This window comes from Cheilinus undulatus, linkage group 8 (genome assembly GCF_018320785.1).
Source record: "Cheilinus undulatus linkage group 8, ASM1832078v1, whole genome shotgun sequence".
NCBI lineage: Eukaryota > Metazoa > Chordata > Actinopteri > Labriformes > Labridae > Cheilinus > Cheilinus undulatus.
Genome location: NC_054872.1, coordinates 24,851,146 through 24,877,714, shown reverse-complemented (window position 1 = coordinate 24,877,714; position 26,569 = coordinate 24,851,146). Strand labels below are relative to the sequence as shown.

General features: G+C 38.2%; 5 protein-coding genes across 10 annotated transcripts in view; 3 read left to right on the top strand and 2 right to left on the bottom strand.

The window, feature by feature from the left end:
- Positions 1 to 1,466, bottom strand: part of kmt2bb (lysine (K)-specific methyltransferase 2Bb) — a 32,432-nt gene extending 30,966 nt beyond the window's left edge. The window contains exon 1 of one of the 2 annotated variants that reach the window (XM_041792423.1): positions 1,098 to 1,466. In XM_041792423.1, the coding sequence (XP_041648357.1) occupies positions 1,098 to 1,427 (330 nt within the window). In that variant the 5' untranslated portion in view covers positions 1,428 to 1,466. The remainder of the gene's footprint in view (positions 1 to 1,097) is intronic. The other variant, XM_041792424.1, reaches the window with a different exon arrangement.
- Positions 1,467 to 3,664: 2,198 nt separating this feature from the next.
- Positions 3,665 to 7,179, top strand: psenen (presenilin enhancer, gamma-secretase subunit). Of its 2 annotated transcripts, XM_041792894.1 has the most exons (5): positions 3,696 to 3,772; positions 4,879 to 4,971; positions 5,081 to 5,147; positions 5,438 to 5,542; positions 6,609 to 7,179. In XM_041792894.1, the coding sequence occupies exons 2-5, from the start codon at positions 4,954 to 4,956 to the stop codon at positions 6,746 to 6,748; spliced, it is 330 nt and encodes a 109-aa protein (XP_041648828.1). In that variant the 5' UTR covers positions 3,696 to 3,772; positions 4,879 to 4,953; the 3' UTR covers positions 6,749 to 7,179. The 2 variants fall into 2 exon arrangements, with proteins under 2 accessions (XP_041648830.1, XP_041648828.1); XM_041792896.1 differs by lacking the exon at positions 4,879 to 4,971 and having other exon boundaries at positions 3,665 to 3,772.
- A 2,485-nt stretch (positions 7,180 to 9,664) lies between these two features.
- On the top strand, positions 9,665 to 11,655 carry hspb6 (heat shock protein, alpha-crystallin-related, b6). The gene is made up of 4 exons (XM_041792893.1): positions 9,665 to 10,168; positions 10,277 to 10,432; positions 10,770 to 10,892; positions 11,083 to 11,655. The coding sequence occupies exons 2-4, from the start codon at positions 10,277 to 10,279 to the stop codon at positions 11,230 to 11,232; spliced, it is 429 nt and encodes a 142-aa protein (XP_041648827.1). The 5' UTR covers positions 9,665 to 10,168; the 3' UTR covers positions 11,233 to 11,655.
- Positions 11,564 to 17,175, bottom strand: proser3 (proline and serine rich 3). Of its 4 annotated transcripts, none has more exons than XM_041792888.1 (13): positions 16,895 to 17,175; positions 16,713 to 16,821; positions 16,199 to 16,461; positions 15,814 to 15,962; positions 15,600 to 15,700; positions 13,936 to 14,021; positions 13,725 to 13,858; positions 13,366 to 13,583; positions 12,800 to 13,272; positions 12,534 to 12,723; positions 12,270 to 12,435; positions 11,883 to 11,964; positions 11,564 to 11,719 (listed from the first exon to the last, which is right to left on the bottom strand). In XM_041792888.1, the coding sequence occupies exons 1-13, from the start codon at positions 16,903 to 16,905 to the stop codon at positions 11,647 to 11,649; spliced, it is 2,055 nt and encodes a 684-aa protein (XP_041648822.1). In that variant the 5' UTR covers positions 16,906 to 17,175; the 3' UTR covers positions 11,564 to 11,646. The 4 variants fall into 4 exon arrangements, with proteins under 4 accessions (XP_041648822.1, XP_041648823.1, XP_041648824.1 ...); XM_041792889.1 differs by having other exon boundaries at positions 13,366 to 13,502; XM_041792890.1 differs by having other exon boundaries at positions 13,366 to 13,499.
- Positions 17,176 to 17,297: 122 nt separating this feature from the next.
- lin37 (lin-37 DREAM MuvB core complex component) lies at positions 17,298 to 26,569 on the top strand. Its single transcript, XM_041792892.1, has 9 exons — positions 17,298 to 17,749; positions 19,560 to 19,635; positions 19,725 to 19,775; positions 19,949 to 19,978; positions 20,207 to 20,292; positions 20,427 to 20,587; positions 24,215 to 24,346; positions 24,532 to 24,605; positions 26,210 to 26,569. The coding sequence occupies exons 1-9, from the start codon at positions 17,716 to 17,718 to the stop codon at positions 26,295 to 26,297; spliced, it is 732 nt and encodes a 243-aa protein (XP_041648826.1). The 5' UTR covers positions 17,298 to 17,715; the 3' UTR covers positions 26,298 to 26,569.

Genomic DNA, 26,569 nt, shown 5'->3' with positions numbered 1-26,569 from the left:
CTTTTAAGACTAAACTACAATAATAGCTGCACATCTGATTATCAACTCTTCCTGTACGTTCTACCCACAGGACAGTAATAAAGATAACCTGTCACACTATCTCACTACTTTATCTTTTATAGTGTCATACTAAAGCAGTTGGCCAAACACCTCCACTGCCGACAAGCTACAGGGTTTAGTACGTCTGTAATTTCACTTCCCTCCAAGTACCGACACTGTACATCTGTCTCATGCTTGCAGCTGTGACCTAAAAGCCTACAAACAGCTCTACCCTATTAAAAACGATTAGACTCTACGCCTTGCGGGTGTAATATTAATGTTATTACTGACGAGCTCCTCAGTGCTATCAACAAGGGTGCAACTGGCTTTGGCACACTCTGCACCACCATTTAAACCTACCGTGCTTTGTAAAGAAGCTAGCAATTAGCCTTTTCCTCCTCTCTAGAACAGTTAGCCCACTTCTGTCTGCATAAAAACGCTGAACAAACTTAATCAATATTAGTGAATTTAAGTGTTTATATCGCAGTCAGGATGCGAGTAGAATCGTGCAGAATTATGTGGAAAATTATGTGAGCCAGAGAACAGGGACACTCAGCCCGCATCTGGACACCGTATGAAAACAGAGCAGTTAGCCGTTAGCCTCTGTGTGGGCTAAGGAGGCGCTAGCCTTCCCCTTCTTTGTGTTAAGTTAGCTGCTACTCTGGCCTGAATCAGAGCGGGCCATAAATAAAATAATTACGATGGCTGTTTGCAAATAGGAACTCACCCACTGACTCTTAAAATTGTATTTTATCCACATTCTAATAATAAATTTACACGCTAAATATTACGAGACTGAGCGGTGTAACTTTCACTGCCTTGCTAATGTTTTGATTTTATTTTGTGCTGCGACTGTTCATTAAATGTCAAGGAAAGCTACACAGTGCTAACATGGGTTAGCACGTAGTGTTAGCTTACCAAGCTAGTTACCATTAGCCTAACGGAGGGATGTTGACATTTCTCCAAGGCACTAACCAGTCACACTGCTGTGAACAGCACTCATTCTCACACATTTAACGAACACACAAAATGAGAGAAAATGAAATAAAGATACTAACTCCTGGGTCGGTTTGGGACCTCACCTCTTCACTCCCACTAGAGCTGTATCCAGCCTGGCCAAGGATCTTGTGGCTCGCCTCTATCCCAAGTAAGCGTAAGTGGGACTGGTCTTCGTTTAACGATAGAACCAGGTTTGCGGGCCTTGGCCCTCCGCTAGTCACATCATCAGCTTCTAAGCCTGATCGTCCGAGTTGCCACCGCTTCTCGGAGCGCAAACGACTGCGGGACGACCAAGGCCGACCGGGGAAACGACCTCTGGCCGTAGCGGGTCCACCTTGGCCTCCTACGGCAGCCGCGGTTGCTGATCCGCATCCCGCTGCCGCCATCATTGCTTCAACAACAACACACTCCGACGGCTAGCAGTTTGAGGAGAGACAAGAGGGAAGGCGCGAGATGGGAGGGGGGAGCCGCAAAGCCTCAAGGGAAAGTGAGTTTTTTCCCCATTAATAGGGGAAAGTGGGTCGGTTGACCTCTGGTGGTGTAGTAGGCTTCATCAGATCTTTATTCAGAAAGGTAAACAAGATAAGACACTTAGGAAACAGGTTTTTATCTAATTCTTGAACCACAATCATATTGATGACAAATTAAACTAATAGATTATCATTTCAACGTTTAGCTCTAAGGCAGGCAATAATTCTTGGACTGTGGTTACTATGTTTGTCTAATAAAGCCAAGCCATGAAGTACTTAGGCAAACACCAGCATGGTTATTCATAAAAAAAGCCTTATAGAAAGACATGGAATTACAAGAGAAAGAGGAAAAGGATCACAGAGTCAAGTCATCTAGACTAAAATATTTAAGCAGGGGTGCCCAAATTCTTTTAAGTGAAGGGCCAAAAATGAATCGGGGTGGAGGGTCGCTGGCCAAAACTAATCATTCATGTTGCAGTGCATGAAATTAAATATGCCTATAGCATAACTGTGCAAAATAATAACTCATACAAAGTAATTTTTAAAATGAATAACACTATTATTTATTGTGTTTCACAGCATGAAATTACTGAACATCCATATGACACAAATACTAATTGGGCATATCGCCTTGAAATGAATTTTAGTAAAAAAGTACTCATGTTCCCAACTATTTTTAAACTTTCTCTTATCAGTGTGCCACTGCCTCACACACTCCATCTCTGCCAAGACCCCAGCTTGACCCCAGCATCTTCAACAATAAATAAATATTGAAAGAAATATTTAGACTGCTGGCAGTGGGAAAATAATAATAATAATAAAAAAAAAACATTCGAACATGAGCAGCGGGCCAAAAATAATTGCTTGAGGGCCAAAGTTGGCCCGCGGGCCCCAAATTGGACAGCCCTGCATTAATCATCTCATCCTGTAGATGAGGGGATTAGCTCCTAATCCGCAATGGATCTTGTGATGGGGATTTTTTTTTCTTTTTTCATTTTTTTTTCTTTTTTTACACCAAGTGCTGTTTAAAGGGCTAAAGATCGAAGGTTTCCCATTTCTGATGTCTGTTCTTTCAAAAATATTTAAACCCAAGTCTTCTTATTAAATCCATGCTTTTATTCAGAACTTTTACTCTAAGGAACAAAAATGTCCGGTAGTGATTACTTTAAAATAAAGGGGGGTATTCATATTCCCAGATACGTTTATTTATCTATATATTCATCTATTTCTTTTTTATTCATTCATTCATTCATTTATTCATTCATTACCTCCGCCAAGGAGGTCATGTGATCGGCAGGGTTTGTTCGTTTGTTACTTAGTTTGTTTGTTAGAAACATAACTCAAGAAGTTACAAACGGATTTTGATCAAAATATCAGGCAATGTCAGAAATGGCACAAGGAAGAACTGATTAGATTTTGGGAGTGATCCGGATCACCGTCTGGGTCCAGAATGTTTTTAAGGATTCTGTACTACTGGGGGATAGCGCTGATGGCGGAGCTCTGCGCTCTCCGAGTGCTTTTCTAGTTTAATTTATGCATCAATATATTTACAAAACTACTCTTATGGTACTCATTTGGTATTTTAAAAAGTTTTTTATGAAGGACAGGAACTAACTATCAGGACTACTAATAGTAAGGAAGTGGCAATACAAGTGCAATATGGAAGAGCTGAGTATACGAGCATAAGAGCTTAATACAACAAGAAATGGCAAGAACTAGACAAAAAGAGTGGGAGCAGGGGGGCAGGGCCGGTTTTATTTTTCAACACAGCCACCAACCATGTCAAACAGAGTATGAAAATTGGAAGGAGGGACACTATAGTGATCGCAAAACTTAGGCTGGGGCATTGTGCACTAAATCATGGGCTGGCAATGGATGGTAAACATCCTGATGGAAAATGCAACTGTGGGGAGGAAGAAAACGTAATCCATGCTGTTATAGCATGCACCAACTACCAGACACACAAAGAGAACCGTCATGCAAGCAGATCTGATGGAAACTGGAAAGAAGAATACATTACTTAAGTTACTCCTCAGCTGGGAACACCACGAAACAACAACAGCCGTTATGTCTCTATGGACTGGACTGTATGCAAGAATTTGAGGCGCCTGAATAACCAGCACTAGAGACCTGTGGAGGGCAGCAGTGCGCCTCGATTGCCTCTAGTCTGTCGGGAATTCAAAAGAAGTAGAAGAAGTAGAACGCCGATAGAGAAAAAGGAAGTTCCGCGTATTTTCATCTGGTTTAAAGAACGTTTCCATCAGGTAAATACTTTTTTTGTGCTCCGTAATACAGTCCCTGGTTAAACTGTATTAGAACCACTGCACAGAAGCTATGAGTTTTAGTAACCTGGTGTCGTAAAAAACATTATATTGCTAAGCTAACGAAATGCTAACATTAGCTTGGGGTGAATTGAGTCACCTGAAAACAACACAAGATTGTTTTTCTCTTTTTTCTGTAGTTTCCCTATGAATAGTTAGCTCTTTTCGTGTCCATATTAGGCGATGTTCAAGTGACGAAAGACTTCCATCCTAACATTTCGTTACGAGTGTTTTGTTTGGTTCGGTTGCTATCCGGGCTGGTTCGACGCCAATTCTTTGTGCCATTTGTCATCGTTACTCGTATTCCGACTTGTTTGTCCGACTTCTGACCGGAAGTGCCAAATAAAACGTCTCTCCAAGTCGTATTTAAGGTATTTACATCTTGTGAACTCAGTGTTGCACAGTGCACCCCGACTTCGACGTCACAACATGGTGGCATAAAGTATTGTTATAAAAACTTTGATTTTTGACCTGGTTTTAGAACCTTTTGCTGTTTCTCAGTGCATTTTTAGAAATTGTAGATACAGCACTACCCTGCGGTTGCATGTCATGTGCAGCAGCAGTGTTTTAATGCAAGAAGTTCTGCGCAATGTGTTGTTTTAAAGGTTTATCGGCTAATAACTGATCAATGACACTAAAAACAAAGACAGACTAACGCAAGAACGGCATCATTTTTCCAGCCTTTTAAATTGATATATTTGAAGCACATACCTGCATACTTACAAACATTATTTAAATGATTCCCCTGTGTATATACGAATCAATACACTATGTACATGGGGTACCTAGAAATTAAATAAAGGTTAACAAGCATAGTCAGGGATTCACTAATGTCCAGAGTTTTCATTGCTTTTTTTTGTGTTTCCTTCCATGTAGTGAGCTCAAAAAATATTCTTTGGTAACCTTTGAGTCCATTTACGCTTAGGGATATGATATTTATCAAACAATATAAGTAAATTTTAAATATAAAGCTTTTGACAGTTTCAGTTTCCATTGTCATAATAAAAAGTTACATTAACTGAACTTTGGAGTGGGTTTGTACATTATAGAGTTGCTCTACATCCAACCAAAATAAGCAACTATGGAGACACTCATTTTTCCCCAACTCATCGTGGTTATGACAAATGGAGCGCAAACAACTGGTAAATCCATTTTTGCAGACGAATGTGACATCATTCCCAGTTTCAACTTCCGAACTCCAAGGTAAATGGAACGCAGCATAACTTCTTCCCTGTTTTTTTTCTGTAACAGCAAAAGATGAACCTGGAGAGGCTTCCCAACGAAGAAAAGCTGAGCCTATGCAGAAAATATTATTTGGGTGAGAGTTGTTTTTTTTTTCCCTCAGAAAACACACTCACAAAATAAACTACAATCTCTGCTCCTTTTATTTGCTTTGTCAGTTCCAGACACATATGTTGTTAGGGTAAATCAGTCATTAACTGTATTCAGTATTTCAGGCTGTAAAATGTTCAAAGTGTTCAAATTAAGAAGAGAGGTAAGTAAGGTTACCTGTAAAGAACCAAAAGAAGATAAGTCCTTGTTGTCTAGATTCGGGGGATTCTAATCAACATATTTCTCTTTATCATGTTTCTCTTTCTTCTATCTCAGGTGGATTTGCATTCCTCCCATTTCTGTGGTTGGTCAATGTGGTTTGGTTTTTCCGGGAGGCCTTTGTTAAACCTGTCTACAGTGAACAGCCCCAGATAAAGACCTGTAAGTGACTGATTTGGAGCTTTAACTTTTAGAGATCTCACAAACAATGTTTATATTGTATTATATGCTTTGGTTTCAACACTTCTATCTCCAGTTTCTTTACGTTTTGGGGGGGGGGGGGGGGGGGTCCCATTTTAGATACTACATTTCAGGTGTCATGTGTGCTCTACCCTGTAATACTTTCCCTCGCTACCATAATAAACACAAAACAAGGGCCTACCAGTCACCAAATTGCAAAAGCAGTGAAGTCACAGTTATTGCTGCTTGGCTATTTAAAAAAGTAACACATTGTTCCAGACCAGTCAGCAGCCACTGAAGGCCAAAGGAGCTGAACAGAAGAGAGAAAGTTTATGTGCCAGAGGTGAGGTGGCTTCTTCCAGGGTTGTTAAACAGAAAACAGTAGGTCAGGACCAAATTGAGTTTAAAATTAACATTTTCCTAGCTTGCACCAGCCATCAGCTCAACTTATCACATGGCAAAGAAGCAGAGTTGATAAGCAATAGTGAATGGAAATCAGATTAGTTAGGTAGTGATTGCTTATTCCTTGTAAAAAGTGGGCCACCAGAAAGAAAAATTGGAAAAAACTGTATAAGAACATCCTTACAGTTGTTGTGAATATCAGGCTGAAGGTTTGCTGATTTTAGTGCCCCCCTAGCAGGGCTTGTAATTTTTTTGTATTGTATTATTTCTATACACCTTTGAAATATTTAAGCTACAATTATTTTACCTATACTTATTAACTTATTAAATTTTCTATAAAAATGTTATCTGAAAAAAAATGTGGCTCATGTTTTGAAATCTGCCATGTACAGTATCTCATTTAGAGAGAATACCACAATATTGGTTTGGGCCATGTTGCGTATCTATATTCCTTAATAATAAGACAAATTATGCATCACATATTTTAGCTCAGATGTCAAAGATTTTCCTTTACCATGTCATTTATGATTTTATATGTACAAAAAATATTACTTAAATTGTCTTTTGATAGTATACACCTGCATGTGTGATCATTTATATGTACTAAGTGTCTGTCTCTTATGTTATCTTTTTTTTCTAAATCCAGATGTAAAGAGGTCAGGACTGGGATTGCTACTTTGGATTGCCATTCTCACCACCTGGATAACTATTTACCAGCAATTCAGAGCAGAGTGGGGTGAAGTGGGGGATTACCTCTCCTTTACAATCCCGCTGGGCATCCCATGATTTTTTTGACAGCAGGTTCAGTGATCTACCTTAATGGACCAAATAATTCTCCTTCCTTAACTGCATTGTACATTTTGACAGAATAGTCTGCTCTCAGCCACTAAATCCATTGTTTTGAAAAAGTTTACAGAGTAAGCAGAATTTCAAATGTTTTTAAGAAAATGTGTAGAATTAAAAATTCCTGTCTCCAAGCCATTTCAGAAGATTTGTTGGTTTTAGGTTAATAACATTACATAGCAGATAGTCTTATCCAACATGACAGTATCACAGTTTCTAATAATAAAACTTGATGCGTTTTCAGATTAGTCCAGGACATTGAACATCAGGGTCCCAATTCTTTCCTTCTTGACTATAAATCTTGTTACCTGGGCATGATTGTGCACCCAAAACTATTTTTACTTGTATATAATGAATAAAAAACCACAAAGCTACTCTGTGACTTGATTTTCTCTCTATATAGTATGCGTGTTAGAATTTATGTTGGTGTTGAAATGTCAATATTCATCCAGTGTCTATGAGTCTGTTTTGACTTTTAGCATGGTGATTCATCTGCGAGCTATTTCTCCATACATACTCCTGATAGTTTTCATTGTTATGGTAGTCTCCTAAAGGCTGGACATTATTGACTGGCGCCTGTGATGGAACCCAATAACTTAATCCCCTCCAATGTCCCCACTTCCCTAGCTCCTATATGAGTCATAACATAATCAGAGCCATTTTTAGTCACACCAGTCAAAGCTTAAGTGACAGGTTCCACATAGCTAACAGGGAGAACATGTGCACCCTGTATTAACCGCTGACTTCACCATATCCTGCCAAGAACATGTCAGGACTTTGAGCACAACAAGTTCTCTTCAAAACACAGAGCTGCTTATTAAAACATTCATGGGACGCTAATGAAAGGGTTCCTTTTTTGTAAATGTGTTGGATTTTATTTGTGTGTGTATTCTGGGTAAAGTACTGGAAAGTGATTTGATGAACTGACATACAAAATACTACCATCAAAAGAACCTTCACTTATGACATTTTATATTTTTAGTAGGCAACTTGGTAGGTCTGAGAACTATAATGCTGGCAATTCCCACACAAAAATAATGATTATACTCATATAAAGTTGGCCAGAAAACAAGAGTTTGATAAAGACATGTCTTAGGCAAAGTGCCATTTAAAATGTAAGATCTGTCACAAGTATAAAAGACTTTTTAAAACGTTCTGACCTTAAATTTAACAAGTCTAAGACTTTCTAAGAATCTGCAGGAACCCTGCAAGATGAGAAATGAAATAAGAGGTCCACTAAGTACACAGGAACCACTTCCTCTATATCAAGAAAATGATATAGAGGAAGTGGTGTTCTATGGTGGCCCTGAAGGTCAAATGCAAAAACATTTCTCTAAACACACACTAAACAAAAAACTTGAACATCATTTTAAGAAATGCAAAAATGTTTCATGAACTACAAAAACTTAGATATGGTAAACATATACAGTATAACCAAGGGTAAAATACTTCATACTATACAAAAGCATTTCATTTAGGGTTCCTGAACGCTTTTAAAAATCAAAGACTTTTAAAAGCCTGGAACTGAGAAAAATTAATACCACATTTCGCATGGTAAACTGTACAAAACGAAACACCAGACCTGTGCCACTTTTTTAGGTTTTAATGAACTGTTGATATCATGCCAAAGGGTAAAGGGCAAAATATTTTTCTGGCACATTTAATGCCTCCTATCCGATCAATATGTTGTATGGTTATATTCATAATAACACATTTTTGCAGGTGCGCTGTGTTGATTCTAGAAACTTTAACTATAAGAAAGCAGAATATTTTTTTTTTTTGGTCAGGGAAGACCTTGTAAAATAAGGGTGAGCTGTAAGGACTCTCAAGTGGGCACCCTTATGACACAGATGTCAGAGAAATGGTCTAGTGTATCACACCAGAACAAAGTTTATTTAATCACAGTGAGTCTTATAAAATCAGAGAGGGATCTGGGGTCCTCCCCCAGGAAGTTTTAAAACATCTAATACTGAATTCCCTTAATTATGGAGAATATTTATGCAACCATTTATGGGGGAAGATTATTAAAATCGTAAAACAGACTGGAGAAGGTGAGCTCAACTCAACAAAATGCAGAAATATCAGTGCCAGCTCAAAAACACTGAGAAGCAAAAAAAAAAAAAAAAAACGATTGGAACTTGTCATGAAATTTTAAACTTTTTATTTAAAGGAATAGAAAACAAAAATTAGATAAGGTGATGTGTTTGTCAAAGTGCCTTCTAAAACTGAAGGCCTCCCACTGGTAACAATCAGACTTTGTAAGCCTTAAATTTCAAATGTACAATTCAAGACTATTTAAGACTTTTCAAGGATCTGCAGGAAGCCTTTGTACTACAACAAAAACATTCCACAACATAAAAATATTTAATAAAATACTAAAACAATTTATGAGACATGAAATGATTTTTGTGAAACACAATTAAAGCAATATTGCAATGTTTTATTTTTTTGCTTGATTCAGCATTTTTGCATGCCATGAACTGTATTTTGTGCTTTATCAAATAGCACTATGTTTGGGAAATACTTTTTGTGTTCCATTAAACATCTTTCAATTTAGTGATTTTTTTCTTTTTTGTATTTTCCTTCAGGGTCACTGTACTATTAATTTATTCAATTGTATCATAAAAGTAGTTATTTTAAATATTTAAATCATTACTATTGTATCATTGTTATTCTTGTTATTGTAACTATTTTGATTGTTATTTTTATTGATAATGTTTTAAACTCTAGTAATGATTTCAATAGTGTTTACATCTGTGAAAGTGAGTGATGTAGCCAAACAGGCTTGTTGGCAGTGCACGTGCTCAGGCATGTGTTTAGGACGTCCCTGCTGTCACTGTCTGTCTGGCATCAGCCCACGAGGGTCAACAACATCGCCTTTGAACTTATTTTCGGACGAACCTTCCTTGACAACCGCTCTCAGGCGCTACTTCATCGCACGTCTTACAAGTAACCAGTCTCTACATATCAGCGCCATCAATACAAGGGATAAAGTGTGCATTGGTAATGGTCGATAAATACGTTAATTGCCATAATCCCGCGACAGCTGCATCACTCCCAAAACAATACACTCTGATCCTATATGGCGCTGCCTGAACACCCAAGGGTACGCATTAGTTCAGAGCATAACAGAAGCAAGGTGCCCCACTATGAATTCCCGGCTCATTACGCAACTCCAGTATAAGACAGACTCCACAGACCACAACAGTCAGTCACGTCAGCCGCCCACTGGGAGAGGAGCTCGGAGTCAGACTGTCTTATGACCAGTGCTCTCTGTACTTCATTCAGGAGGACCTCACACAAGCTAACAGAGGCTGCCCTTTCCCTTTCACACACTTATCCAGTCAGGAAATTTAAGAGAAGGTAAGTTGTAGCATGTTGTTTTGTGGTCCAGTTTACTGTACCATACACTGGTCTGTAAACAGTTCTCATAACAAAAAGTTTATTCTCTTTAACTTCTACTCCATGTAGATGGACTTCATTCTGCCCTCCACTCTACCAGCTGGTGGTATTCAATGGGAGAAAGTCTTGCCACCTCTTATTCCTCGCCTAAATGGAACTTTTGGACAGTACAACTGGTCTCCTCAGTTACTGATTCCAGAGACTGATAATACCAGCCCTGCGGAGGTAGGTCTTTTAAAATCATTGTAACTTTTGCAATAAGAAGAACTGTTCATTTTTATTTTGGCTTATAAATAGTAACTTCTAAAATAGACTGAATATTTTCTCTAATTTTCTATACCTATCATAATTCATGTCAACTTAAGAGGGGTTTTAAATCCTCAAAACATCCTCTTTTGATGAAGTAGTTGAAAGCTTAAAAACATTTTCGTCAAGCACTTTTTTAACCGGAAAATATAATAAAATACAGTCATGTTAAAGGCATGTTTAAAAGTGTGCCTTTTGCTGTACGTATAGAAATGTTATCTCTATGAAATGACAGAATTTAATCTTATTTTGCTAGGTCAACTGTGATGATAATGGTTTCACAGTTCAAGTAGATGTAAAGGATTTCAGCCCACCTGATCTCATGGTGAAAGTGATTGGGGATTTTGTTGAAGTACAAGGAAAGCATGAAGAGAAAAAGGTTGGTATTATGGAAGTAACTAAGGCTACACACACCCCGCTGGCAAAAGTGATATAATTCTGATTTTTGTGGCCCATGCAGCTTGGATGTGATTCATATGACAGTTTAAATGACATGGATTTTGTGGGTTATTGAATTTAAACGTAATTTCTTTTGTTCTCAAAACTTGTATTCATGTCTGTTTTTATAGAAGAATGGTCCAGGAATGACCACACGACAGTTTAATCGCCGCTATCGAATCCCTAAGGGGGTGGACACCATGGCTTTGGAGTCAGCAGTCTCTCCAGATGGGATTCTTATCATAGCTGCACCCATGCTGGAAACCAGAGTCCTGAAATAATCACATTTATGTAAACACTCTGTCTCTACTATCCACACTAAGAACAATAACAAATGCAACAGAAGCGATATGTACATATAAAGACATAACTCTTTCTCCTTCAGTCATAGCAACATGTCCCAAAACACTCATTTGTTTAGTTCCTGGCACTTTTCAAGCACTCCCTGCTCTTTGAGGTTTGTATATACTGCTCTGGCTGTTATCATTCTTACATGTTTCCAGAAACCATTCTTTGTAAATAGTCTGCGCTAACAGTTCAACAAGCTGACTTTGTTGTGCAGCCTTGTAAAATGCACTGTGTAATTATTGTGATTAATGATGCACATTGACATATCTTTGAGATCTTTAATGTGGAAATGTTTCTTCAAAAACATACAAATAAGCTTTATTTCTTTATAAAATGGAATAAAAAAATCAAGTGTCTCTTGCCAATGGTCTGGTTACTTGTTGCTCATCCAAAAAGTTATTTAACAGAGAGTCCACCTCACTGAAAAATAAATACAGGACATTATTGTTCTGGAATGTGGTGTACCAATGCATTGTAAGTACCACACGTTAGTGGTTTCAAGACTAGCAGCCTTACATTTAAAAAACAACTTTTGCATTATTGATGCTTATCAATTTGGCAGTTAAAGTAATAGTTTATTTACCTGATTTGCTCCTTTATCCATTTTCTCTGTTTGCGAAGGACTTTTAATAAGGCATCATCTCCAAACTCTGTTTCATCTGAATCTGAAAAGCAAAGACACAAACTGTTTACATAAAGGGAATCAAAGGAGACGGGCGATAATGGATTAACATTGTCAATTACTAACAGACTACCAGGACTACAAGTTGCCATTTCATTATTCAAAGTCCCACTATGTACAGCAAAATTTTTCATGTATCATAAATGGCACCAGCTTTACGTAAAAACAGCAAGCTCACACAAAGTGAGACTTAAAGTTCTGGGAGTGAAAACTATTCAAAGGTCAGAATCTTTCTGCCACAATTAACTACAGGGTAAAGGTTGGTGCTCTTTGCCACCATATGCTCACCTTCAGCCTCTTGCAGCAGCTGTGAAATGACCTCCACAGAGTTCTGTCTATCACATGGATTAACTGAGGACTGTGGCCGAGGTGAGGAAACAGAGGGAGGGGAAAACGAGGCGGATGTCGTTTGTGCAGGAGAGTCCGTTGTAGGGAACAAGACCTCTGAAACAACCTGTCAACAGCCAACAAGAACAGTATACAGAATAAAAAAAAAAAACAAAGAAAATATGGTGGAGGAGATAGAACCTACTTCTGTGCATATATGCTGACCTGTCCTAAGGCACTGTGGACTGGAGAAGGTGGTGGTCCATGATCAACAGTAGCGCTCTGACTGGAAAACTCCTGGTACCCCTTATGTTGCTTTAGCTCCTTAGCTAATGGCTTTTTGGGAAGTTTTTGGTGTAAGGCACTCTTATTTGTAGATCCAGAACCATCAGTATGTCTTTTTTCCATAGCATATCTGCCAACATATATAAATATGCATATTGAGCATTGTGTTGTGCTTTCCACATGATGTCCATGCTTAAATACTTTACCTTGTTGATTTCTTCTGTCTTCTGAAAGCCATCACTGCCTCCTTCTCATTCTTCCTTGACTCTGTAATCTGACATTTCAGCTTTGTGTTTGTTTCAGCTCTTTTGTTGTTAGAAGACCTTTCTTCTTCTGTAACTCCAGATGAAGGTTTTGTTACGGATGGCTCATGTTCAAGAAAGGGTTCATCGCGGGCTGTTTTAAGTGTATTATCTTGAACTTGGGCCTTTTTATGAACAACTTTGGTCCGAGACTCATCTGTACTTTGGATGGGACATGGCAAAACATCACAAAGAAAGTGCATGTGGGCAGGAACAAGGGGCTGAGAGACTGCAGATCCAGAGACAGCACAGGCAGGTAAAAGAGTTGGGACTGAAGATGAGGAAAATAATCCAAGTGTTTCTCTGGTTTCTGGCTGTGCAGCAGCAATCTGTGGATGGCTAGCTTTTTCTGAGAACTCTGGAGGTTGGGTCCGTCCCTGACACAAGAAAGAGTGCATACAAATTATTTAGAATTTTTCAAAAACTGTTAAAAAAATTTGAGAGTAAATATGGTGCACTATATTCCCAACCTTGTAGGCTTGTCCACTTGGTGAGGTCTGCCTTAAACTGGGGGACTGCCAGCTAAATGTTGTAGCATGAAAACCTGAGTGTTGCTCCCTGGCCTGCTCAATCTTTCGTCTCAAACGCCACTGGAACAAGATATCTTCTTCCGGGCGTGTTGGGGAAACAAGTAAAGGAATGGAAGAGGGTTTTTGGAAGGCTTGAACTGAGTCTGAATTGGCTTTTGCTGTAAGTTTTGATAAAAACAACAGATATCACAAGTACGAAAAAGGGAACTGTTTATGTTGCATGAACAGTAAAAGCATTGAGCACGTTTAAAATTTAAATGAAGCTAACAATTCTATACAGGTCCAAGCAGTCGCATTACCTGTAGCAGACATCATTACTCTAGGAATCAAAGGTCTTCGCATTTGCTCATCTGCACTGAGTGGAGAAGAAAATTCTGAGCATCCCACGCCTTCTGAGCTGACATGGATAGATCCATCATTCAGACTACAGTCACTGTTGGAAATAAAAAGTCATTTACAACTGCAGTTATTTATTAATTTATCATTAATGTTACTTGCAGGGCTTCATACTCTTTCAGCAGAAGTCTGTTTGCCCTTTCTTGAAGTTGTAGTATCTCTGTGTCTTCAAATTCGCCCTGGGAGGTGTCAGACAAAATCTAAAATAAAAAACAGACAAACAGGGTATTTAAACAAAGAAAAACATACATGTAGTGATTGTATCTGGCCACATATTGCTAAAAAAATACAATTTCACACAGGGCTGAGAAGGCCATACATTTAAAAAAAAAATCTTTTCAATTTTGTAAACACAGAGACTTCTAAATATACTAGGGATTGCCAGAGTTCCAAGGCTCCATTTTGTGCCCTGTTCTCTTTCTGATCATTGGCATTATTTTTGAGAAAACACAACGTTCTCTTATACTCTAGTGATGATGTTCATATTTACCTGTCTTCAAAAAATAACCACCATCTAGCTCAGACTGTTTTGAACTGTTTGAAGAAGGTTCAGACTTGGGTAGACTTTATTTCTTTTCTAAAATCAGAATGAAAATAAACAGCGGTTGGAATGGCTGGAAAACCAAACATAGTTGATGACTGGTGCACTCAGTCTTCTTACTCCCTATGATTTCCCATTAGTAAAAACCTTGGTACAATTGTCTGTAAGTCCTTTGGAATTGAATATACTGCCTCAATAGTTGAAAACAAACTTCTTCAAGCTAAGACAACTAGCTTGGGTAAAGCCCTGTCTCAGCCAAAACCACTTTGAAAGAGTAGTCCACGCCTTTATCACATCTAGGCTGGATTATGGTAATTTTTTGTATGTGGGCTTCAAACAGTCCTCTTTGTCACCAACTTTTTTAAAATGCTGCAGCATACCTTCTTACTGGAAAAAATGAACAAAATGCCTATTAAAGGCTCTGTACATTGGCTTCTTATCTGTTTCAGGGTTTATTTTTAGATTTCAGTGATTGATTGTATGATTTTGAATGGATTGACATTCTCTAAAATGTCTTGCACTATCCTTTTCCAGTTTGGTCTCTGAGGTCAACTAACATTCTACTCTTGGAAGTCCCCAGATCAAGCTTAAAAAAACCGGGTAATACAGCCATTGTAGTCATTGTTTCTAATTGCTTAACATTTACAAATCACATAAATACCTAACTCTGAAGATCTTCAATTCAAGCTGAGCATGAATTTCTATTCTTATCTGTCATTTCACTTTTATGGTGTTTACTTCTGCTTTTACTTGTCTATATTCCTATCTACTTTCATTTAGTGTCTGTGTGTTTCTGAATGTGTCAGGGCTCTCAGTCTTTTACTGGAATTTGGGGTTTTTATATTCATTAATTCCCTTTCTTGCTTTTACAGCAGTTTGGTCACCGTAAGTTGTTTTTAAATATGCCCCACAAAGACAATGGGCTTGACTTGACATATGGTGTTGTGATTTAATGCTAAATTCTCTAAGTATGTTTAGTTGGAATAATTTGCTCTTAAGTCATTTTGATTTTATGGGAGTCAAATACACTTGGCACAACCTTCAGCTGGGTGCAAACTCAACAGCCCTTATATTTTCAAAGACTAAAAATCTAACTGGAGTAGAATCTGGTGTTTTTCATTAAGACATAAACACATGGATGTGGGAAAGTCTTTTGTACAAACAACACACCTTTGACTTATATTTTTTTCAGAATAAAAAGTACATCCTATCTCTATAAACACACAAACAAACTCACACTAATAGATCCTCTGCATGGGGAAAGGTCTCTGTCATGTCCATTCTGCACTGGACTGTAAGTGGCAGCGCCATGGTCATCTTCCATAGGCTGGATGACATCTGTTTAAAGCAAAGGATTTGACAGAATTTTTTCACAAGAACTGTAATTCTGTATTAAAATGTAGGACCCTATATTAACAATTACTAAATCTGCATTGGGTGAAAATATGTACCTTTGTCTGTTGTTTTGGTTGGTGTTGAGCTATGAGGTAAAGTTGAGGATGACATCCACCAAAAAGGCACTTGCTTCTTTCCTCTGGCAGCCATCTGCTGGCGCTCCTCTCGACTCTGCGGTTGACCATGGCGGAAGCGCTCTATGTATCTGTGACAACAAAAAAAGTTGGCGTTATAAAAGTAGTGATTCCAATGACAATGATACAAACTCAAACAGCTTTTCTATTTTATTCTTCATGTCAGAATTATCATTATTATTTTAACTAACTCTTTTACAAATTGCTACTTTTGTTTGTGTAATACAGACAGTGACAAGTGGCAAAGACATAGTTATTTCATTTGAGCGTACGATCTCAGAAGAACCAAAATGAAACTTAAACATACTTTGCCAGCACTGAATCCTGGTGAATTCCAGGTTCTGGTGAGACTGAAGGTTTCCCTGCCCTCGCAGACAGTTCAGATGTCACCATATTAGATAAGGCTGAAGATGATCCACAGTCGGATGATGGCCATGACTCTTCAAAAACAGGATGGTCATCTGTGGCAGCAAAACTGTGGACATGTGTCTGAATCAATCCTTGCTCGTCTTGACTCAGAGAGTCCAACTGTGGAGTGGATTGCTTGTGTGAACGTTCAGGACTCAGAGTCTGTAAAGATATAGTCAACATGGTTGCAAATTTGTAAGTTGCCTAGAGTTTGGTTTTTCAGCACTTCTTCGTTTGTTGACATGATAATCATCTGCTTACAATGGAATCATATCAAAGTTTGTAATTCTGGTATTGTAGCAACCTTTGTGGTTTCTTCAAAGAAGTCATGGAGCAATGTATCGCCTATCACCACTCAGTTTATATTGAGATATGAGTTGTGGTTCATATATCCCGGCCTTAATAATACATACCGTTTTCTTCTTCTTCTGTGTCAAAGACTTGTTGGAGGACGGGTGGTAGAAAGTCTTCCCCACTTTGGTTGCTTGTTGAAAGGGATTTTGCCTTGTGAAGACGGGGCGGCTGTAGAAACAACACGTTTCACCAACTGCAACTTTCAAAGGGTGCTATCAACATGTTGTCGTTTTGAGCTTACCTGGATTTCATCACAGCTTTAGCAGACAGCAGGGGTTGCTAAGTATGAGTCTGACTTAGCAAGTCCACACCATTAAGTTACCTCTGAATTCTTAGTCAAATGGCACTGATTGACCACGAAATTGCAAATAAAGCTCCCAGGAAAAGGATTTTAAAAATCTACCTATTTAACAGTTTAACTTTTTCATATAAACAAAGATCTTTTGTTAAATTTACCATTATAACCCACAATAACAGCGAGCCTTGAACTGTTTCTAGCGATCGTTATTTACAACTGCGCATACAGCCAATAGGAGCCGAGTCAAAGATGATGGACATGAGGCGCACCCAATCACATCATGCAACATTATTGCACAAGCTCCAATCAGGTAAAAGGAAAGTGGCAGCGCGCGGAAGAGGAAAGGCAGCAGAGGCCGTTGGTCAAAAAATAAGCTAGTTAGCAACCGAAACATAAGCTACCGAATGTCGAGCTAGGTCTTGCTGTTTTTGCGTGTAGGAAACAGATTCTTCCCTGGTGATTTTAGGAAACAGTTAGGACTAGTTTTAAGTAATTTAATCAACGTACAAAGTTTTTGTCGCTGGGTGGCTGTAACGTTATTCAACGCACCGCTTGCAAACTGTCTTTACCTTAACGCAGCTAGCTAGCTAACGTTTAGCAACCGACGTCCTGAAGCAGCCCTACGTTATTTGTTGAGGCGTCAGTCAGCTGTCGATATCAACAAAAAGCGCTGTGTGTCGGTGTTCTCTTACAGCTGGGAAAGTGTGGTTGTACTGCTTGGTCTTTTTTATTTTACATACAAAAAAGGACAAAAGGAGTAGATTATGCATCACGTCAAAGTGAAGACAGAAAGACCGGGTAAGAAGGATTTATCATTACTTTTCACGAAAGCTACCTCGAATTAGGGATGGGCGATATGGACCGAAATTATATGTGAAGTCGATACCTTCTTTTCGCCGAATGGCGATATTTTTCTAAAAATAAATAATAGATGATCGTTACAGTAGTAAATATGTAAACTTTTACGTGTTCCTCTTAAAAATCAAACAACATTGAAACCTGTTTGTTAATGTTCAACAAAAGCAGAAGTCCTTAGCATCTCTTTGGGGTGAATATCCACTTTTAACAACCAAAAAAAGAAAAAGACGGAAACCCCCTGTGGACAACCATTAAATGTACAGATCTGCATATATTGCAGTTGCCAAAATATTATCTGTGTTTTAAAATCATAAAATCTCCCAATATTTTAGTAACTGTTGGCATCAATTAATGTACCAGCAGAGTGAGCACACTTTTTTAAATTGCACAAATACAGTGACAACATTTGGATTACTGTATGTTCTTTGCAAGGAAACCCTTAGTCCTGGCCATTTCAACCCATTTTCCAAATTTTGCCCATCTATTTAGGCAATTTTAGATGACATCAGTGGGTTTGCTTGCAATTTCTTATCGTGCAGAATATCAAATCATTCAATATTTGGTGTCCAGGTCTGCTAATTTTGATGCTGTGGTTTTCAAAAGGTATCATTAACACATGAGTTTTCCTATGACAGAAATCTTACTAAATGAAATCAATTAAATCTGATAATACAGTCATTCTCCATTAAGTCTAAATATTTGAAGTAGATTATCTTATGGTTAGTGAGCATGTATCTGTAGGTGGTATGGGTTGGGTATTGTTTGGGGTGTTTGATACAGTGTTAAATTGATACTTTTTATATGGTGTGTACTGTGCACAATTCATGTTCCACAGTAACTTCTTGCTTCCGTTGTAAGTTGGTGTAAATCAGGGGTGTCCAAACTTTTTCCGCTGAGGGCCATATACAGTAATATATAAGGATGTTGGGGCCAATTTAATATCCACAAAGTGAGGTTTATGAAAGTTTAGCTAAGGCAGGGAGAGAAGCAGCAAGTAATCCCAAGCAGAGCAGGCATCAGTGACAGCTGAACGGATTAATTAAGATTGATTGATGAAGTCAGAAGCAGAACAAAGAGCAAAACAAACAAAAGAGGCGCTGGGGTGGAGGAGGGACAAAGAGCATTTTAAATAAGGCAGCATGAGAGACATTAGTGAATAACGTGCATAGAGCAAATCAGCTAGCTGTCAGCTGTTTGAGTGCTTGTGTGAGATCAACTGATCTGCCAGTGCTTGACTCCATTGCACATCTGACCTAACACTATATGCTCGATTTAATGGCTGGCAAGGCAGATAGACAATCATTTTCAGGTTATGGGGATGCCAATCAGATTTCAGGGGGCCCTGTTTGGCCTCACTACCACTGGCTCTGCCCCTGAAACATTATTGGCACTGCTATTTGCTGCCATAACCCATCAGGGAGTTAGAAAACAAGATATTGTTATCATTCTGGTTGCCAGTATGTTTACCATGTATGGTGTTGTCTCAGTTTAGTCAGGAAAAAAAATCAATGAATTCTTCTTTTAAGATGTTTGTTTACAGAATTACCATGGTAACACTGCCTCGTGCTGAAACTATGAAGTACAAAACAGTCATGTTCAAATGTGGGCCATATTTCATCTTTATTTCTAGACTTTGGACCAGGGGCCACATTTGGCCCCTGGGCCACAGTTTGGACAGCCCTGGTGTAAGTGAATGATTTCTCTTTCAGCAAAGCCCTCATCATTATTCCTTTCGTGATTGTTTCTGTAGATATTGATGGAACTGGTGCACGTAGCAGACTGGATGCTGTACTAAAGGGGCTGGTTGAGAAGACTGAAAATGAGAGGTTTGTAAAATTATAACTAAGGTAAATGTATGTCAAACTTGACTTTTTGTGATCACTCTCAAGTGTGACTAATATTTTACTTTAAACAGGGAGCAAAATGAGGGTGAGACTGGAAAGATATCAGCAGACTCTTTGAACAAGTATGTAGCCCTTTAAAGTTTTATTAAATGTGTTTTGCTTATGCTATGGGGATAGTTAATATCCGCTAGATCAGTGTTTCTGTGTGAGCCGTGGTTTGGGAACCACTGCGCTAGGTCGTTTCACCCTCTGTAAAAGTGTGTTTCATATATCATGTTCCACTTCTTTTCTGTAGGGATTTGTCTCCATCATCTGCTGGAAAAAGGCAAGTGTCTGTGTTTTTAATAAATGCTGACTGTAAACAAATGCATGAATCATTATTTTCTCCTACATTTATGACTGGAAAAATCTCACTGTGGACCTGCCATAACACTGATAAAAAAATTTCACATTATAACGGAAGCAGAACAGAAATTAAAAACAACTACTGTTGTCTATTTCCTGAGAACACCATAAAGTCCTTGCCATTGCTCAATTTTAATTTTTCTTTCAGGCCATCAGCTCGTTTTCCACAGCATCGGAGGAAGAAAAGAAAAGAGATGGATGAGGGCATACCAGAAACCAATCAGCATAAACAAAGTAAACTGAATTTATAGTTTCAAAATGATTAAACTAGCAAGAACATCATGGTCACTTCTTTTGTAATTTATGAGATCTTTTGTTCCCACTAAATGCTGTCCTCTAAATTTTTTGTTTGTTTTCTATTTCTCCAGATTCGTACATAATAAAGTTGTTTGATCGTAGTGTTGATTTGGCTCAGTTCAACACCAGCACCCCACTATATCCGATCTGCCGTTCCTGGATGAGAAACAATCCCTCTGTTCGAGAGCCTCTGGCATCCCCAAGCCCCCCACACAGCATGGTAGAGGAAGAGGTGAGGCTTTATAGTTAGACTAATATTTAAAATAACAATTTAACTGGTTGCTGATACTCATGTCATTGCTTTGTCATTATTTTTCAGTGTAAATTCCCGCGGTACCAACATTTTTTTACATGGTTGACCATGAAAACAGTTCCTCTACCTGACTTTAAAAAATGAAATCTCTTCTGTAAATCACCAGTTTGGTGTAGTGGATGAAAACATTGCATTGATAGGACACAACAGATAAACATCTGCTACAGATTTCATTCCATGCTTCATGGGGCAGCGTCTGTCAAGAGGGCTGATATCTACTGATACTGATGTTAAAGGTGTATTCCTAGTTTAGTGTGATGTTTATAGCTACTGTAGGAAGTGCTCCCACTCAAAGACCCCACAGAGGGGAAATTTATCAATGCTAAATAAAGTTGTAACTACACCAGTCCTAGTGATTACACCCAAATATAGAAAGAAATATTACCTTATGAATTTAAATATGTTTTATGCTAATGTTGATCTTTGATGTCAGATTTTTTGACACTATCTTATCAAATAACTTCATCTCCACATGACTCTGGGTCTGCTCTTCTTTCATTTTTTGAGAAGTGAGAACTCATTCCTCCTGCCCTATAATACTATTTTCCTGCTGCATGGAGAAAACTAGTGATGCACCATGAGTATTTTTTTAGAGCTGATACCAAAAATCCATATTTATATTCATAGTGGCTGGTACCAAGAAGATAACTGACATTTTTTACTTGTTAATTTTGAAAATATATTTGGTTTATTTATTCATGCACATGTAGGGTACAAGAGGGGTAAATATGTAGTGAGCAACAGTATTTATAACCAATTCTGACATCACTTTACATAAAAAAGAGCAGTAAATTATCCTTTTTACTCTAACTAGTACATTTATGTACCAAACAAAGTACATCATAAACTAAGAATAAACTGATCAAATAATAAATACATTTCAATCATCGATGAATTGGATTAGTATTTTCTCGATTCATTAATGAATGGGATGCCCCCCCCCCAGAAGTTTAAATGTCTAAAAGAAAAGAAAACATTTTTTGAGTTCTTTAAAATTAAATAACTTGAACATGCCACAGAATAAACACAAAAATATAATAAATTATTTTAAAAAGTTAGGATTTTTTTTTGTTATTACTTTGCCTCCCTCCTTACAAACATAAACAAACACTTATGATCACAAAGATCACTTATGACAACAGCCTGAGGATATGATTTGAATGAAAGACTCTTAAAGTGGGATACTGATTTTATTACATCCTCTTGGAATTATTTCATCCCAGAGGAGCCACAGGTAAGCCTCAGCCTATAAAAGTTATTGATATTATGATAACTTATAAACATTTGTCACTCACTTATTCAGCAAGCTAACATTAGTTCTTTGATGCTTGTTGTCAAACTGACCCGCACTCACGGACGGACACACAATCTCTGTCACACATACACAGACTCACACACCCAACTGCTCCTGTCGCCCTGAGACTGCAGCTCACACTTTTCCTTCCTCTCCTGTTTTAGCGGACATTGAGAACACAAAGTAGGGTGGCCATATGTCTGGCTTTTGGCCAGACAGTCTGGAATTTAAATGCCTTGTCTGGCATCCGGTGCAGCCTCAAGCTGGACGCTTATTTGTCCTCCTTTTGGAGTCGCACCTGAACGTAATGCAGCATATTGTCCATTGCTCTCTTTCTCTGCACATCAGTCTGGTTTGTATATTAAAAATGATCCAGGTAATGTATATACGACGTTGACCAAACATAAACTTTACCTGATCACCACACGTTAGTAAATTAACCCTCAAGATATCTATTTCTGGAGATCGGTGCCATCCATGATCAGTGAAGTGCGCGCAGTGTCCGCCTTTCCCTCTCTCTCCTGATACTAGCTGCACAGAAACTTTCATCGCGTCTGTCCCATAAATTCACCCGCTATTCTGCAACTTCTCTTGCCAATCATCAATTTGTACCATAGCTTAGTTTGTGAATTTATGATAAAACTCCATGAAGTTTCCGCGCTGGTTCTGATCAGGAATTAATTGACGTTATCAAACTGCCTCGCACAGATCAGCTGTTTTAAAATAAGATTGGGGGTGAAAACAAATAAAGACATTGTATATTTAAAGATGATTTAACAAAGGATGATGACACTGAAGCAGAAACTTTGAAAAAGGCCATAGAGAGGAAGAGACAGATGCGCTGCTGTGTGTGAGGCAAGGGATGCAGGGATGAGTGTGAGGGGGTGTAAGGGGGGCAAGATCAGCTGGTTTATATTAGTTTTATTTTGAGAAGACCCCCCCCCAAAAAAACAGATAGCTAATAAAGTGGGATTAATGTTATAATGAAAATAATTAAGCCACAGTGATAACTTTTTTTAGAAGGATGGAATTTAAAAATATCCTTATCATTGCAACAAGGAATATGATCATTAAAATCAATGATAATTTTATTTAGAACTGTGTCTTTTATATGTGACTAACTTGGGCTAAATTGCAAAGACTTTGTGTTTTTTATTATTGTAGTAATATATCCTTTAGTTATTTTAAGATACTTTTGAGTGTTGTTAAGTGAGTATGATGGGGTGATAGTTGGCGGTACCATCGGTATCATGGACAAAATTGTATTGTAGTGGGGTATACACTAGAGTCCTATTTGTTGCAATTATTCTTGCTTCACTAAGTGCTGCAAAGTGTCCTCCTTTTTGGTGCTGTGGAAATTGCCACCTTAACACAAGTAAGGCGAATATCATGGATTACACAAATGCCTGACAGTCAGCTATTGTTTTCATCCAGTCTCGTATCGTAACAGAAACTAAAGTTCTTATGACAACGAGCTATTTTTAGATCGCTGGTGTCTCATCTCCATCATGAGACATGGTTGATGATGAATCTATCTACTTAATTTTTCCGCTAATCATCAGATTATAATCAGAGAAGTCCTAAACCAAGCCAAAGTAAAGTTTATCAGCCATCTGTGTGTGACATAAACAGCTCTGCACCACGCGAAGTGACGCCATAATCGTGTGACACAACGAATTGATACATAAATTTGTCACCAACACTTTTAATTATCGATATTGATTTTATCAATTCGTTGTTGCAGCCCTATTAGCCAGTTATTAGATTGTGTTGAGTATTGATTATGAGACTGGTTCTACAAAGATGTTATATATGATGATCTTTTCCCAAGTAAGGCTTCATAAATGAAATAACGCCTGTCACAGTTAGAGGTGCCCAGCCCACCTTTTTATATAAAATGCAAGACTTAGTAACTGTTATCAGTAATGATAACAAAGGCAGAGTGATAGATAAAATACAGGGGTTTAAGAGTAGAGGCAGAGGGATTTCTATAAACAGCATCAATCATTAATTATATATGTTGTACAATCTACAACGTATATAAAGACAGCCTCAATAACATGTTTCCTACTGAGCAATGGGTTGTTACTTTTGTTCCTGTGGAGAAATCTAATTATTTGTCTTAATTTGCTGATCAGCGAGACAATGTGAAATTTGAATGTGAATTTTTGATCCAACCAAACACCAAGATACTTACACTCGGAGACTTTCTAATTTTGTGCACAGCTGCAATCCTCTTGTTACTTTGTCAGGTCACAGACATGATCAATGGTAAAGGTCAGAATGTGTACAGACTCCCTCCTCCGACCTCCTGTCCAGTCAGTCCAACGGGTGAACTCATCAATCTCAGGATCCCACAGACGGAAAAACCCACTGTGACAAAGGTTCTGTGTAATTTTTGTATTAGAAGTAATGCTTACACACCATGTTTTTTATGATAAGCAGTACACATCAAATATAAAGTAAGATGAACTAGTTATAAAGCAGACTATTAACTTGTACTTTAATTGTTTATTTATTTTTATTATTTTATTATTTTAAGTAGTAAGTGTATTTCTTCTTTCACCAGTTAACAGAACCGGTACCTCTACCAGGTTCTCTCATAATGGACCACATGGAACGATGGAAAAAGATAAGACAAAAGTAAGTTGCTCTTGAAGGGAAACATAAAATTGCAGACAAACCACCTTGAAGTCAGGGTTAAAATCATGGGCGTTCTTACATGTCTTTTGATTCTTGAGGGACACCCATAATTATATTGGATACAAACTGAAAAAACATGAACATAATGGGTAAGAATGTGCATTCAAAAATGGAAAAGTGTTTTCAGAGAGAGATTTTGTACAACATGAGATATAAGGTACAACAAATGCACATTCAGACACATACAACTTAGTTAAACAGTGGTTATTTTCATGCCATGGAAGTAATTGTACTTTATACCACGGTCTTGGTGAATACTCGATTCTGATTGGCTCTGGAAATTCCAACGGTGTCAATTAACTTCTGATATACAGACACCTTTTGAACTTCTCAAGTAGGCCTCAAATCTTTTCACTGTTCCAAATTAATGCGCAGTAGCCGTTAGCCATTAATCCGTTAGAAGTAACTATAGCAACCTGAGACAGTCATATTTTCTGAGTAGGGAGTACAGCGCTGCCAGCCTAAAGAGTCTGCAGACCGGCATCGACCATCACTGTACTGATATATGACAGACTCCAGGTTTAAGACCTGTAACCTAAGATGATCTTATCTTTTGTATCCGACGTATGTCTTGTTTCCAGGCTCACCTTAACACTGAGAGGTGAGTGTCGCAAAAAAAACTCACTTCCCTCCTGTTCTTGCAGCTATAAACTGTTGTCAGAAGATTCAAATAACATGAACAAAAGAAAAGAAGCCATTGTTTCTTTGTAGAGCTAAAGGAAACACTTCTGATAAACCAGCATGATAATATTTGATAAATATTAACGTGTATGATGGACAACCAGCACCTGCGGGCGTGGACAACTCTGTTTCACATCTGTAAACCCTGTAGTTCTGAAGGAGGTATTCTGTGTATTCAAATAGCTGGTCTGCTAAAACTAAGATTTTTTTATCAGATGACTGTTCATGTTAACCTACAGGTTTATAGTCTGATCACATGACTCTTCGTCTCACTCGTCTTCATATCATTTCATTGATAAATCAGTTCAGAGAGTGCGCTGAGCAGACTAGTTTTTTTGTTCCGTTGTGACTTGGTATCCATGACCCGCCCTACTTACTGGAGTACTGAATAACGTTTACATTCCCTAAGAACGTTACAGGATTGGAATGGCTATTCCAGTTATTAGTCAAGCCCTCAGGCATTGCTAGGGGGAAAGAAATAGTTGTTTTAGTAAAACTTTATATTTTGATCACAAAACGAATGAAATTATAAATTTCTTGTTTTAGTGATTATTTTTGTTGGCAAGTGACCATGGTATAAGCGGGTTAATGCCCTTCGAGGTGTCCAGTTATCAGGGATTAATGGACTTTGCGGAGGCAACCATCCTCCACTGCGCGTCAGACAGTTCACGCCTCCACGTCGTCCATTAATCCCTGATAATTGGACACCTCGTCGGGCATTAACCCTTGCATAAAAGCCTGCCTAAATGTTCCAAAGTCTTGAGCTTTTCTGCAAGTTTGGTTCAGAAATTCCATTCAGATATCTGAAACATGCTGAGTTTAGACAGAGTTAAGCTGACCCCATGTTGTACTTTGTCTTCCAGATGGAAAGAGTGCTCTAACAAGAACCAGCTGAGATACAGTGAGAGTATAAAGATCCTTAAGGAGATGAAGGAGCTCTATGATCACTGATGGCTCGTAAATTCCAGAGAATTAACTTGTAAAGCAACCATGGCAAACAACGTATGAAACACCTGCCACCTACACGATTAGACTCATAGGAAGCCTTAACACAGCCTTGCGCCTTAAGCAAACCAACCTTTCTATCCACTGTGGGCAAAAGCTAAATTGTAGGTTTAGGTTTTTGCAATGTATTTTGCATGAATCCCCTCTTGTGTGATTTTGAAATGTTGTAATTCATAACAATACAGAGAACTATTAAAAAAATAAGTCTCCCTAGTTTT